This window comes from Miniopterus natalensis, chromosome 1, assembly GCF_054644295.1.
Source record: "Miniopterus natalensis isolate mMinNat1 chromosome 1, mMinNat1.hap1, whole genome shotgun sequence".
In the NCBI taxonomy this organism is placed as follows: Eukaryota; Metazoa; Chordata; class Mammalia; order Chiroptera; family Miniopteridae; genus Miniopterus; species Miniopterus natalensis.
The window spans coordinates 199,549,895-199,565,391 of NC_142081.1; the positions used below are offsets into that span (position 1 = coordinate 199,549,895).

The 15,497-nt window shown below is 59.0% G+C and overlaps 1 protein-coding gene across 1 annotated transcript in view; it reads right to left on the reverse strand.

The window, feature by feature from the left end:
* ABLIM2 (actin binding LIM protein family member 2) overlaps positions 1-13,209 on the reverse strand; it is a 74,726-nt gene extending 61,517 nt beyond the window's left edge. The window contains exons 1-3 of the mRNA XM_087817131.1: positions 13,185-13,209; positions 4,916-5,059; positions 974-1,157 (exon numbers count right to left, since the gene is read on the reverse strand). Coding sequence (XP_087673257.1) covers positions 974-1,157; positions 4,916-5,059; positions 13,185-13,209 — 353 coding nt within the window. The remainder of the gene's footprint in view (positions 1-973; positions 1,158-4,915; positions 5,060-13,184) is intronic.
* Between the last annotated feature and the right edge of the window lie 2,288 nt (positions 13,210-15,497).

A 15,497-nucleotide genomic window follows, 5' to 3' on the forward strand; every position in this document is an offset into this window, starting at 1 on the left:
CCCGGAGGTGCGGGGCTGAGAGGGAAGCCCATGACCCTGCTGCTGAAGTTCGGGACCTCAGTCTAGCTTCAGCATCTGACACCACACCCCTGCGCTGAGCCAGCAGCCAGACTAGAGGGGAACCAGACCAGCCCCACCCACACGGGGCTCTCATCACCCGCTCCAGGGCACGTTGCTAGAGAAGTTGGGGCCCAGGAGCAAAACACAATGGGGTGGGGGGCTGATCCCAGTGGGAGAGCCTCTGGGAGGCACCTCTACACTACAGTGTCTCTAGGTCTGAACCCTGTGGGGTCTCCGCTGACACGTGCCCAGGTTACCTGCGCCTGGCCCGCGTGGGCACTTAGCAAATGAATGAACAAATGAACTGGAGCTGACTGTGGAGCTCCTCCCAGCCAGCTAAGGAGCTTGGAGGCCTCAGGGGCAGTGTGGACAGTGACAGGCAGGGGGAGAGGGGATCCCAGCATGGAGACTGTGGCAGGACCCCTGAGTGGGGACAGCGGCCGGGTGGACTCTGGAGAGGGAGGGACCCTGGAAGATGCCCATGCTTGGGGCTCATATGCCTGGTGGGTTGGGTGGTGGTGCCACCCACAGATCAGATACCCAGGGAGTGAGAGGCAGGGTGGGTGAGGGACATGCCAGGACCGCCGAGGAGCGGCAGCGGGGGGCAGGAGGGGCTGAAGCGGGTGCCCACACGGGAGATGAAATGTGCGGCAGAGGAGAACAAGGAGAGGAGCGGCCGCGGGCGCGGGGGCGAGGAGGGGCTGTGAGGGAGCAGCCTCCGCACCGCTGGCCTGTGCACCCCCAGGAAGGAGGGCAGGTCCCGCATTACAGCCAAGCGGGGTGACTGCGGGGTCTGGGCTGGGAGAGGGCGTGCTCCGGGGGGTTCACCTGCTGTCCCTTGGCCCGGCCCTGCCTTCCTCTGTAGCCGGGACCCACGGGGGGAGCAGGGAGGCGGGCGGGCGGCCTCACTCACCGGCAGACGGCGCACACGAAGCAGTCGGGGTGGTAGGTCTTGCCCAGCGCCGACACCACCTCGCCCTCGATGAACTGGTCGCAGCTGAAGCAGCGGGTGCCGTACAGCCTCTGGTAGTCCAGCGTGCAGATGTACTCACCCTGGCGCACGAAGAAGCCGCCCTCCGCCAGGTCGCAGCCGCACACTGCAGGGAGGGCACGGGGCCAGGGTCGGGGGCGGGATCCTCTCCCAGGTCCCACGGCCCCGGTGGACCCACCACATACAGCCGCCCCCTCCCCCGACGCGGGCTCTCGTGGTTCACGGAGAAACCTGGGGGGGGCGGGGGAGGTCCGGGCACAGGCTTCAGCTCCGGCCCCTCAGCCTGGACTGAGTGGACTTCCCTGTGGAAGCCTCCAGAAAGGGGCACTGACCTGGGAGGACACCAGGCCGTGCTGAGGGGCCACCAGCCTCCCTCCTTCACTCTGGGACCCCACCAGGGTGAAGCGCTGATGCCCCAGCCGCTCTGCTGATCCAGGCTCCCGTCCCCAGCACGGAACAGAATGGATCAGAAAGGCGCCTACCCCACCTGGGCTCTGTCTGGGTGGGGAGATCCCGTGTGGCAGACGACGGGTGAATCCCTGTGGTCGGCCCCCTAGGCTGCTGTGAGGCTTCCCCACCCTCCCCCCCCTCCCACCCTGTGGATAAGGCCAGACCCGTGCAGCAGGGAACAAGGCCGGGACACTTGACCATGAATCTTTTTGTCCCCTGGCCCCTAACACACACCTCCTGCCCCAGGAAGCTGCATTGCAATGCCTCCTGGAGGGGTTGGGGCTGCTCTGCCAGGGGGAGAACAGGGCACCTGCCCGTGGGACAGCCAGCCACTCAGCCACCCGGATACATGAGCCTTTACCCCACACATGCCCTCTCCTGACCCAGGGGCACCTGGGAGCCAGGCAGGGTTTCAGAGGGAGCACCCTGCCCGGCCCCACCCGGCCCTACTGGAGGCACCCAGAACACCAGGCAGCCCCAGCACTCGGCCGGGCCAGCCCCAGGTCCTCAGGGGTCACAGCCTCCCGAGTCCTGAAAAGCCACGTAGCTCGCGTATGTTTCTGAACCGACGCCTAAAGGTTTCCACCAAGACAGTGACTGACGGTGAAGAATGTCGTTGCTGAGAATTCTCAGCCCCGGCGTCTTTGAATTTCAGCACATCTGTGGAGTGACATCCACTCACAAAACCACCTCCAGGCTCTGGGCAAGAGCAGAAGTTTCACAGCATCCCCTTCGCGGGGAGAAACTGCGCCCACCCAGGCCTGTACGCACATGGTGCATTTTATGTATTTTTTAAAATATGTTTTTATTGATTTTTAGAGAGACAGGAAGGGAGACGGATGGAGAGAGAGAAACATCGATGATGAGAGTCATCAAGCGGCTGCCTCCTGCAGGCCCCCGACTGGGGATCGAGCCCGCAACCCGGGCCTGTGCCCTGACCGGGAATCGAACCGTAACATAGGTCGGTGAGCAACCACTGAGTAACACTGGCCGGACACGTCATGTATTTTAAAGACTGAACCTGCCCATTGGCTTCTCTGTAACCGGTTGCACTGCCACCGATCAGACCGTGGGGGCCACATTCACTGAGGTCAGGGCGGACAGTTGAGCCCAGACCCCTGCCTGCCACAATGAAAGTCCAAGTTCATTAATAATTTTAAAAATCCTAATCAAGCCCTAGCCAGTTTGGCTGAGCGGTTAGAGCGTCAGCCCATGGGTTCGAGTCAGGTCAAGGGCATGTTGTGCCTCCGCTGCAGGTTCAATCCCCAGCCCCGGTCAGGGCGCATGCGGGAGGCAACCAATGGATGTGTCTCTCTCACATAGATGTTTCTCTCTCTTTCTCTCTGAAAAGCAATGGAAAGAATATCCTCAGGTAATTAAAAAAAACAACAACAACCCCAATCAAGACGATACATTGTTATTACATTTTATCTTGCCTATGGGATCAGCCAAGACGAGCGGGTCATGGAGCAGCTGTGGGTGACCCTGAGTGTCCATCCTTGGCATTCGCTGTGGTCACTTATGAGAAATGGCCAGGAGGGGAGGGCCGTGGTGGGAAGGCCCTTCCCGGAATTCCATTTGGCACTGACCCTAAAGAATGTGAAAACCTCTCCCACCCTCTGACCCAGCGATCTCGCTCCTGGAGGAAATGACTGGGCGTATACACCCGAGGACGGTTTGTCCCCGGTGCTCGCTGCAGCATCACAAACAGGTCCCGTGGTACATGAACGCTGGGCTCCAAAGACAGGCAGCCTGGCTGTGAGTCCTCCCTCCTGCTCCCCCAGCTGTGTGACCTGGAGCAAGTCACTTAACCTCTCTGAACCCCAGAGTCCTCGTTTGTAAAATAGGCATGCTGTCGGAAGAAATCAGAGATGAGGTCTGGGGAACCGATCAGCTGGTGTCCAGCTGGGATCGATATAAATATCGGAGAGCAGAGGTATGGCTGAGTCCACGTGGGTCTCGCATTTAGAGAAATTCAGGCAGGTGTGCAAATGGGTGGTGAGGAGCTATGTGGCGGGGAGCAAGCTCCTCCATCCCTGAAGTGAATGATTCAGGCCACGGATGTGTGTGTACAGCGTGTCTTCACATGTAAAAGGCGGGTGCCCAGGCCAGCTCCAGGGCTGCGGCCCCGAATGCCGAGAGCAGTCCCGGGACGGTCGGGTGCGTCTGTGTTGGTGGTGGGAGGACATTACGGCACAGAGCAGAGGACGCGAGGGCTTTGTGCGCTGAGGGGAGCGAGCTGGCCGGGCCGGTGTGGTCTTGCCGCCCGGGTCCACCCTGACCTCAGCCTCGGCCTCTCCACATGGAATAACAGGCCGCGTCATCGGGGAGTCCCTCCCGCCGTGACTTCCCGCAGCCCTGCCTGGCGATCCCCGTTCCCGGTGCACCCTGCGTGGGCCAGGCTGCGGAACGGCCTGGACCTGTGCCCTGGCTGGGGTGACGCGCTTCTGTCTGGAAGCCCTCGCTGGGTCTCCCACGAAGGCCTGTTTTTGCTGTTGTTAACACTCAGCCCAAAAATATTTTTTTTCATTGACAGCCCTGCTCTCTGCAGGGAGGTAAATGGTGCTCCCAGCACCGTCAACAGGATTTCTTTAAAACTGCAAACTCCATGGGCTTGGAGACCATGCCGGATTGATCTGTCCACCCCTTCCCCCAAATGCTATTGTTCAGATATTTTTAGGAAACTAAATGCAAATACACGTGACCCATTAATGCTCAAGGGAAGTGTGTTAACCTTAGCTCAGGAAGGGGGGGAAGCAGGCGGGAGGTTCGCAGAGGAGGCCGGCTCAGATGGCGGGGCTCCTCATGATGTTTGGTTTGGTGTTGTTTTAATTTCATTTCATCTCTTTGGTATTGCTTGAATTTAGTATATGAGTCCCGTTATTTTTTACAATTAGAGAAAATGAAGGCCATTTTCACTTGGAATGAATGGTAATGTTCTCATTCCACTCCAGGTGGGGGGCCAAGGGAGGCCCGGCATGGGCCCTGTGCACCCACACTGTGACGTCGGGACACCAACACCGACCATGTGCCCTGGCCCTGGGCCCCCATGGCCACTCTGCTCTGGCCCCTGGATCTGAGTCCTCGGACAGGGGTGCAGCTGTGTGAGGACACCCCTTGGGACCTGGACCCTGCCCTCTGACCCTCCCAACTCGAGCGGATCTCTCCACACAGGCATGTTATGCGGACCACACTGAAAACATTACACTATGTGAAAATTCTGGACTCAGGATTCTCCAGGCTCCCAGATCGGACCAGCTGCCCAGAGACACTCTGGAGCCCCAATGGCAGCGGGAGGCCTGGCTCAGGGGCTGCAGCCCCGATGGCTGCTGGAGGCCTGGCTCAGAATCTGAGGCCTGATGGCAGCTGGAGGCCTGGCTCAGGGGCGACTTGGGCCCAGGGCCAGATGCTCACCTTTGCAGACGAAGCACTTGAGGTGGAAGTACTTGCTCTGCACCCGCAGCACCTCCCCCTTGCACACATTCCCACAGGTGGTGCACAGGATGGCGGAGCTGGGTGGCTTCTCCAGGGTGCTGTGAGCAGCTGGGGGCTCCGACACTGTGGGGGAAAAGGAGCCGCGTTAATCTGGGGCAGAGGGACAGACACAGGGTGAGCAGACCAGCCATAGTGCGAGGACTCGGGCCCCACACCCACCAGCACAGTCCTGGGGACGCTGGGGGGGGGGGGGGGCCGGAGGGACAGTGCACAGACGTGTCCTCTTCTTGATGGGGACCGCTGGGAATCAGATACTGTGGTCGACCCCCAACGAGGGGCTCCTGTCCCCTCCCTGTGAGCACACCTGCAGGGATGGGGAGATCGCTGCCTCCCCTGAAGATGGCCCTTCCCCTGAGCCTTGACCTGACATGACCCGGCCTTCCTGGACCTCAGAACCCCCACCCCAGTGAGCTGGGTGGGCTCTGCAGCCAGGGACCCAGGGTCCTTTCCAGTGCAGGTGCTCTAAGCACGGTCCTCCCGTGAGTTTCCTTCATTCCCTCTGTGTCTGGGGATGTGGACCTGAATGCTGTTGCTGAGCCCCAGCCACAGCCTAGGACACACACAGAGGCCCTGGAAACCCACGTAGGGACAGGTCAGGGTGACTGGTTAGGGGCCCAACTGTGGGGCTCCTGGGGTCTGGGTGGGGCCGTGTGCTCCTCACCCACACCCTCCAAAAGCAAATCCGGAGGCCAGCATAAGGGATGCAGGGCCCAGGGCCCGCCCCTCAGGAGCCCCAGCCGGTGGAGCAAGCAGCAGAGCCAGGGTCAGGGAAGCCAGGGGCTGGGGACCAGCTGTCTCCCAGTGGAGTCCCCTGCAGCAGGAGGAGCTGGTCAGGCGGCCGAGCTGCAGGCGGTACAGAGGGGCCGGGCATGCAGGGGACAGCAGGCCTCCCGAAGAGGAGGGCCCTGCATACCCCGCTGGTAGGGGGTGCCAGCTGTTGGGGGACGAGACGCCACACTGCCTGGGGAAGCAGGTGCAGGAGGGGGGACAAGTGGCACCCGGCCCGGTGTCAGTGCCTGCCTCACGTTTCCAGAGGAGCTGGGAAACCCAACGGCAGCCTGGCTGGTGCAGAGCCAGAGAGCTCGGCCTGTGGTCCCGGAGCCACAGTGGCATTTCCAGCTCTGGGTTAAATGTCAACAGCACTAAATGCCCCGCCCTCCTTTTTCCTGTAGAATAACTGCAGAAACCGCCTCATCGATTATTTAACAAAACTGACGGGAGGAGGCAGAAAGTGGGGATTTCCTGGGCCTGCGTCTAAGACTCCCTGTGCGGAACAAGCCATTGCCGTCGAGGTTTGAAACCTCAGACAGCGAGTGCCAGCTCACACCCTGCCCAGCCCGGGCTGCCCAGGGCTCACACGGGGCTCACGGGCCACCAAGTCCCCATCCAAGGTCAAATAAAGATTGAGGGGGCTGGGGGGTGGGCCATAGATCATCCTCACAGTTATCTTCTCGCCTGTCAGGCACACAAAGCCATCATCTCTCTACGGGAGAACAAGGCACGTTTTTATCCTGGAAACTGGCCCAAATGCAGCAGGAGGGAAACGTCAATCCCCTCCACGCCCCCCGCCCCCACCCCGGGGTTAGTGTCAGAGCCCCAGGGCCACTGCAGGCCACGGGTCAGACCCTGGAGCTGCAGCCCTAGCCTCACCTCCCACATGCTGGGACCCAAGAACTCCTGGACTTCCATCTGTCCATCCATCCGCCCGCCGCCCACATCCCCCGTCTAGGAGACACTAGGACCATGGGCAAACGTGCCAGCCCAGGGTCCAGCAAACCCTCAGCGCTCAGTACAACAGCCATTGTCATTTCCAAGCCCTCACGGCCTGAGCCACCAGTTCCCCGGTTCCTGGAGCTATACTGGGTTTGCAGGGGAGCTGCTTTAAGACGGTTTCGTGGGAGCACCGGGGGCCTCTGCGCAGGTGAGCGCAGGCGTGCTGCCCTCTGGTGGCGGGAAGGGGACACTGCACCGTGACAAGCACCTGTCTCCAGGCAGGTACCACAGGCACAGGCGGGTGAGCCCGCCAGCCTGCATCTGCCCCTCTGCCCGCGTGGCCCTGGCATCACCTTTGTGGATTTGCGGCAGGGGCCTTCCACGCCCGAGACGGACTCACTCCTCCCGCAGCTGCCCGGTCGAGCAGAGGTCAACGCGCACACGGCGCTTTGCAAAGGGCACCGCGCCCCCCGGCAGCCAGCAAGGTTAGAGCTGTCGCCGCTGCTACTGCTTCCGAGCGAACCAGGGCCACAGGGCGGCCCCGCTGGTACACGGTCGTGGCGAGGACGACCAGGACCCGCGCGTGGCAATGCCCGGGGTTCTCTCCAAGCGGCTCCCAGACAGGGATGGGTGGTTCTGGCCACGATTCACGTCCCGGGGTGTGAAAGTTACAGAAAGACATGAACTACGAAGAGACGGGCGGTCAAACCAGGAGGAGACGGGGAGGCACCGTAAACGCATGTTGCTAAGTGACGGAGCGGATCTGAGCAGGCTGCACACTGTGTGAGCCCAGCCACATGACGTAACAGGGACGGCAGAACTACGGGACGGCGGCGAGGGCAGTGGGTGAACGGGGGGCGCAGGGGACTTCAGGGCAGGGAAACTAGCCTGCGTGATGCTATAACGGCGGACACGTGTCACACGCACTTGTCCAAACCCACAGAATGACCGGCACCCAGAGTGAGCCTCGTTAAACTTCAGTTAATAATGCACCAGAATGGGCTCAGCCACTGTGAGTGAAGCGCCACCCCAACGGGGGATGGCAACAGTGGGAAACTGGGGCTTGGGGGGGGCATTTCTGTTCAACTTTTCTATAACCTAAAAACTGCTCTAAGAAATAAAGTCTGGCCCGGCCGGGCGTGGTTCAGCGGTTGAGCGTCGGCCTAGGATCCAGGCGATCAGGGTTCGATTCCCGGTCAGGGCACATGCCCGGGTTGGGGGCTCGATCAATGACTCTCTCATCATTGATGTTTCTATCTCTCTCTCTCCCTCGCCTTTCCTCTCTCTCTGAAGTCAATAAAGATATATTTAAAAGAAAGAAGGAAAGAAAGTCTGAAAAATTTTTGAGAGAGAGAGAGAGAGAAACTACCACATTCCCAGACCTATGCACCAGTGCGGCAGGCTCGTTTCACTGTAATTTCAAGATTGGCTCCAACATCTGGTTTGCCGAGTCCCTAACTGTGATAATAACATAAAACATAAACTCGGGCGGTAAGGATCAGCCCCACGGGGCTGTGACTACTTAATCCCCGAGATAATGAGACCCTAGCCCTGGGAGCCCTGCTGGAAACCGAGAGGATGATTACCGGGAACGTCAGCACGTAAGGGTCACGCTCCCGATGGAGGGAGGGACACAGCGTGCTTGGTGGCTGAGGGCCAGCCGACGGGGCCATCGCTGTGGTCCATCCCCTGTGGCCCACCACCACGAATGGGGCCTGGAGGAGCCGCCTGCTGTGTGTCCTGCATTCCTTCTGCAAGTCTGTCTCCCCACCTGCCCCTCTGTTTCGAGGGTGGTGACAGGGCTGGCACATGGCGGGGGCTCAGCAGGGGTGTGTGTTTGAGGGGGGGCCTCCTTCCAGAGGCTGACACTGGGAGAAATGTGGCCATGAGCAGCCCCCGGAAGCGCAGGCTGGCCAGGGGGCTCCCTGCCGACTTCAGCTCAGGCCACTGGCAATTCCTGCGACAACTCAAGCTTCAAGCAGCTGGTCCAGGTGCCCACACCCCGGAGTGTGTTATTTCATCCCAGGAAGAGCAGCTCTTCCTGACCGGAGAGGCATCTGAGGATCTCAGGGGTGGCATTCCGGAAGGTCAGGGCTTAGCGGGCATCTGGGCCCATCGCCCCCCCTGACACACAGGGGAATCTACCAGTGCCCTGCAAGTCTGGGCCAGGCAGGACCAGGACTTGGGTTTCTGGGCTCCTAGGCCCAGGCTTGTTCCCTGTGTCACACTGCCACTGGTCAGGGCAGCCACCACTGGATCAACAAGTGACCTGGTCGGCACACAGCAGATGCCCAGTAAATGTTCCTTAAATCTAATGGGAAACAGGAAACGCATTTAGTGACTCAAACGCCATGCAGTGTGCGTGCAGGGGGATAATTAACAATCTCTGTGACATCATCATATTTCAGGTCCTGTGCCCAGGCCGTGCCAGGCACTGACTGCCCTGGGCAACCTCCATCCATAGCCCAGGTCACAGAGCTGAAAATGGGCAAAGAGCACAGTCAGGATTCGAACACAGGCTGCAGGATCCCAAACCCACTGCCAACTCCCATCGAGAGGGCCTGTGAGGCGGAGCTAACCCATCCAGGGCCCCTCCCAGGCCATCTGCCACAGGATACCCCCGGTGTGGGAGCTCCACGTGTGCACTGGCCAGCTCAGAGTCACCAGCTGCCCCTTCCTGCCCAGGTCTTTGAAGATGGAGCTGAAGCCTTGACCTCCAGATGACACCATTGTAATTAGCTAATTATTAATAATAGGAAAGGAGAAAAGGGGAGGCCAAACATTATGGGCATGTCATTTGGGCAGCTTCACCAGGAAGCTGCAATTTCACACTCCCCTGGGAACCACTGGCTCATTCCCTGCAGGTCACTGGGGGAAGGGGTCCAACAAAGGGATGATAGATGCATGCACAGTGAAGTTGGGGTGACTAGGGAATGTGACTGTCAGTCACACCTGGGAATAGAGATCATTGGCCAGAATGGGTGGCCCCTGCAAGCCTATGAACATTTAGGAATACATAATGCCCTAAATGAAGGTGCTCACTCTCTTGGCTCTTGGCCTGTGGCTCACTCTTGCCCTCTGGCTCCTTTGGCTTTGCACCCACCCGTGTTCCCTCCACAGCCACATGGCCCATGGGCCCCACATGCAATGGACTGATGGACCGCAGCAGGGAACACAAACTAAGCTAGTCTGATGCTGACTGGACTGTGCCTTAACATGGAACAAACACTCTGGACACTGGCTCTGATTCTAGCTCTGTTGAAGCCACAGCCACGCTTCTCCCTTGGTGGAAAACAGGGAAATGGGACCTTGGAAACTCAGGGGTGTAATTCGACAGAAATAAAGCTTTCTACTATATCACATCCTCCCGTGCGAGTCTTAGAAAATTCTTTTTCTCAGGATTTCGCAAGAATTCCACTCCCACGAGCAACAGGTGGGGATGAGGGCCTCTCCCCACCCATAACATAAACACCACCTGCCTGGTTGTGGGGCCTCCGTGACCCATTGGGGAACATCAACAAGTCCAAACAACCCAGAAAAGTCCTTGGCTTTGAATCCAGCCAGGAGGGCCCAAGCGATCCCAGCTCTCCCCAGCGACCTCTTCTCCCATCCTATGTCCTGGGAGGATACCGGTCACTGTCCAGGTCCTGCCATGTGCCTGTCACTTCTAGTCCAATTATCCTGTTTGTTCCACTCGACTGGGAACCATCCTCTCTTGACTATTTCCCAGCTCTGCAGAGGTGCCTGGTGCCCACTTTTAAAATAAAACAGCTTTGTCGAGATCTATTTCACATGCTGTACAATTCACTACTTATGATGTACAATTCAGTGGTCTTTAGTGTATTCAGAGAGTTGTATGCTGAATACAACTTCAATTTTAGAACATTTCCATCACCCCCAAAAGAAACCCCGTGCCCATTACCATCACTCCCCATTCGCCTCCTCCAGCCTGGCAGCGATGATCCACCTCCCGTCTCTGTGGACTTGCCTGTTCTGGGCATTTCGCATAAACGGGTCACACAGCACGGGGCCCTTGTGTCTGGCTTCCTTCGCCGAGCATAACGCTCTCGAGGCCCACGCCCGTCGCAGTGTGTGCGGCGCTTCCCTCCTTCGTCGGGCTGGGTACCATTCCACTGTGAACGTGCCCACGCACCCACTCACAGCTGAGGGGCTTGGGGCTGATTCCACTTTGGGGCTATTATGAAGCAACCGCTCATGCTGGGACGCGTTCCCATTTGTCCTGAGTGCACAGCTGGGCATGAGCCGCTCGGACGGACGGTAACTGTGTCTAACCACCGACCTCTTTCCACAGTGGTGGCGCCACTTGACATTCCCACGAGCAGCCACGGAGGAGGGTCCGAGTCCTTTGCATCCTGTCGACACTGGTTACCGTCTGTCTTTTTTACTACAGCCGGCCTGGTGGGTGGGAAGGGGTGTCCCCGGTGGTTCTGACTTGCATTTATGTCCCTGGTGGCCGATGCTAAGAGCCTTTCGTACACCGGTTGGCCTGCTGTGTGCCTTCTCTGGAGAAACGACTCTTCAGGTCCTTTGTCCACTTAATTCGGATGTCTTTTTACTATTGGTTTTTAAGTTGTTTAAATATTCCCAAAACAAGTTCCCTTATCAAATACGTGATTGGCAAATACTATCTCCCGGTCTGCGAGTTGTGTTTTCATTTCCTTCATAACGTTCTTCGCAGCATAAAAGGGTTGAATTCTGATGAAATCCAACTTCGGTGTATTTTCCGTGTCACTTGGGTCCTTGGTGTCATGTTTAAAAAACCGCTGCCACCTGGCCAGTGTGGCTCAGTGGTTGAGCATCCACCCATGAACCAAGAGGTCGCCGGTTCGATTCCCGGTCAGGGCACATGCTGGGGTTTCAGGCTCGATCTCCAGCAGGGGGCGTGCAGGAGGCAGCCGATCAATGCTGATGTTTCTCTCTCATCCATGTCTCTACCTCTCTCCCCCCTCCCTTCCTTTCTCTGAAATCAATAAAAACATATATTTTTTTAAAAAGACGCCATTGCCTAATCTGAGGTCACAAGGATTTATCCCTGTTTTCTTCTAAGATCTCGTTTTTTCGTTTCCCTCTTACTGTGACCTTAGGCGAATAGAATCCCACTTCCTTCGCTGCCATTTTTATCACAAGATTCCACGCCTCTGTGTGAACTGGGGACGGGAGTGCTTGTTGCACCGGGTTCGGGCTATTTTCCACTTTACTATCGTCTGCTCTTCGCCACGGTTACTGGCCGTCCTGTGGGGAAGCACAACAGGGTGTGGAGGACATGGTGTCCCCAGCTGACAGGGACCCGCCCACCCTCCGGGTGGAAATGCCATTTGAGAAATGGACCTGGTCACGTGTCCCAGCTCTTGGAATCCACGGGTATTTTCAGAACGATCCAGTCCACCGGCCAGGCCAGGAGATGCCACCTGAGCCCCAGCCAACGGGAGCTCGGGGGCCAGGAGTGAGACGTCACCCAGGGCGAGTCAGGCCCGCTGGCGGGCGCCCCGGCCACTGGCTCCGGGGAGCAAATCCGAGGGTGTGCTGTGCTCGCTCCCAACACCCTGGGCGGGGGCAACCGGGTCAGCCCCACTTACAGATGCCCTGGGAGGTGAAGAGCCCGACTCAGGCCAGTGAGCCAGGACAAGTGGAATAGGGAAACTGAGGCAGAGAGAGAAACGACCAAGCAGTTTGCAGCCATCCAGTAAGTCGCAGAATCCCACCTTCCCTAGCCAAGGACATTTGAGAGTAAATGGTTTACCCTTCTCTCCACCCAGAGGGTAAATAGCTTAAAGCACCCCACTCAGGGGGACAGACAGCAGAGATCCAATTAGTGCCATTTGCCAACCACACCCGGGAGAGCTGAGGTTTTCATGATATTCCTTAAAGCAGGCCTCTCAGCCTCAGCTCAACTGGCATTTTGGGCCGGGCCACTCTTTACTGGGGGCCGCCCAGTGCACCTCAGGGTACTGAGCAGCATCCCTGGCCTCTGCCCCCAGGTGCCTGGAGCACCCTTCTCCAAGCCGTGACAACCAAAAATGCCTCCAGACATTGCCAAATGGTCCCTGGGGAGCAAACGGGGCCCCAACTGACAGCCACCGCCTTCAAAGACAAGAAAGAGGGAAGGAAGAGGGAGGAGCTGGTGCAGAGGGGGGGGTCCGAGGGCGCTGGAGCCAGTCTGGCTCCGATGCCCCCGCCTCACCTTCCCCGAGTCTCAGCTTACTCATCTGTAAAATGGGCCCACTCCACAGGGCTGTCATCAGAGTCCATAAGAGAAAGTCCCAAAGCCCGCATACGGTTGGTGCTCATAGGTGCCAGCCCCACCACCTTCATAAAACAGCAGAGCTCGGCGAGACGGCCTCCCCGCCTGTCAGACTCCCAAAGCTTATTCCTGCGCTCAAGACGTCTAGTTACAAAAATGTGCCTTCCTCCCCGGCCGGATGGTCTCAGCAAAAAGGACGGTCTGGGGCCTCACCTGTCTCTCCTCCGGGCATCCCCATGGAGGCGGCCTCCTCGGAAAAGCTGGTGCTCTGGGGGCTGCGGGCAGCAGCTGGGCTGGTGCAGGAGCCTCTGTGGCCAGCACAGCTCTGAGGGGACATGCCAGTGGGTCATGTGGCAGCCACCACCCTTGTGCCCTAGAAGGGGCAGGGCCACGGCCTTCCCGGCAACTGAAATAGACTCTCTCTCGCCAGGCTCCAGAGGTGCACCTGTCTCCCAGGCGTCCGGGAAAGGGACTTTGAAGAGACACACGGGCCTGGGGGAGGGGGCCAGGAACATTTACAGCCCAAGGTGCCAGGCACAGCAAGAGGGTGCTCACTCCCCCTCCCAATGACTGGGTAGGAGCAGGTACCACCCTGCCAGTGACCTGGGGCTGCCCAACACCCCCCCCCACGGGGGCTTCAACAATGAGCACCTCTGTGCCCAGGTCCTGGAGGCCAGAAGGCTGACGTCAGGGTGAGGGCAGGGCCTCCGGGGGAGGGGCCTTCCTGCCTGCTTCCAGCTCCTGGTGGCTCCAGCCATCCTGGCCTTGTGGCCACATCCCTCCCGTCTCCCCATAGCCTCTCCCTGAGGCCTATGTGCCTTTTTTTTTAATATATCTTTATTGATTTCAGAGAGAGGAAAGGAGAGGGAGAGAGAGAGAGAAACATCAATGATGAAAGAGTCATTGATCAAGCCCACAACTGGGCATGTGCCCTGACCAGCAATCGAACCCTGATCCCCTGGATCCCAGGTCAACGCTCAACCACTGAGCCACGCCCGGCCGGGCCCTATGTGCCTTTTCTGTCTCTTGTAAGGATACCCTCGTATCCATCTTTATCTTTTTGTTGAATGTGTTTTTATTGATTTCAGAGAGAGAGGGAGAGAGAGGGAGGAACACTGCTCAGCTGCCTCCGGCATGCATCCTGACCGGGGACCGAACCCGAAGCCTGGGTATGTGTCCCGACTGGGAATCGAACCAGCGACATGGGCCACACTGGCCAGGGCCACCCTTACCTTCATTACATCTGCAAAGACCCTTATTCCAAATAAGGTCCCACAGCAAGGTTCCAGGTAGACGTACATTTGGGGGGACCTACTTCCCATTCATTTATTCTACACAACCCCAATGCACCAGAGGGGAAACTGAGGCCCAGGAAGCTCAGGTGACTCACAGGAGACCCCTGGGCATAAGAGACAGTGCTGGGTCCCTGAGGTGTCCCCTGTTTTCTGTGGGGCTCCTCTGCTAGTTCCGGCTTTTAGGTCTCGGGAGGGGGCAACATTTCTCTGAGCAGCCCGCAGGGTAGGTGGCCACCGCCCTGGAGCCCGCGTGTGGCCGCAGAGAGCCCGGGGCAGCGCCCTGGTTGGTGGTGCCCGCGACGTGTGTGCAAACCCGGCCAGCAGCTAACTGGGCCGGGGTCCCACAGGGAAGAGGCTTCGGGGAGCCACAGTTAAGCACAAGCCACACTCACGCCAGGCGGGCGGGAGCAGCTGTGGGAGGGGTGAGGCTCGCCCGTGACGGTGCCCAGGGGAAGCCACCCGCCCGCCAGCTTTCAGGAAGGGGGCGGGGCGGGCAGCCGGTCCCCAACCTGCTGGTCCCGAGCCACGCCCAGTGACCGGGAGGGTGACCACACATCCCTGCGGGAAAGGCCCCTGGAGCATCACTACCCAGCCCAGGGGACCCATAAAGGGGCACAAATTATGCAGCCAAGGCAGGGACTTCTACGCTCTGTTGCTTAAAAATGAGAAGAGTTTCTCCTCTATTTGTTCTGCTCTCTACAGCCCTGTGCCCACCTCAGGGCAGAAACAATGCCGGTGACAATGACAAGAGTCCCTGCTGAGCACTCAGCTAGTCCCACATGCTGCCTGCGGGTCCCAGGAGGGGCAGAGCCACCCACCCAGGCCACCTGAGCCCGGCGAGCTGCAGGCCCCGGGCGAGGATGGTGGCCTATGGGTCCCCCGTGGACCAGATTCCTGGGGCCATGCTGACAAAGCACCACAAACAGGGGACCTCAAAACAACGGATTTATTCTCTCCCACTTCCGGAGGCCAGGCATCCAAAAGGGTCTGACCAGGGTGAAACCCAGGTGTCGGGGAGGCTGCCTCCCTCCCGGGGCTTGGGGAGGGCCTGCTCTTTGTCTTCCAGCTTCAGGGGGCTGCCGGCATCCTGACTGCGGGTGCCCCCGGACACACCCCCCTGCTCTGCCTCGTGGCCACATCACCTAGATGTGTGTAACCTCCCTCGGCCTCTCTCCTAAGGACAACTGTGACTGCATTTGGGGCTCTTCCAGATAACCCAGGGTCATCCCCA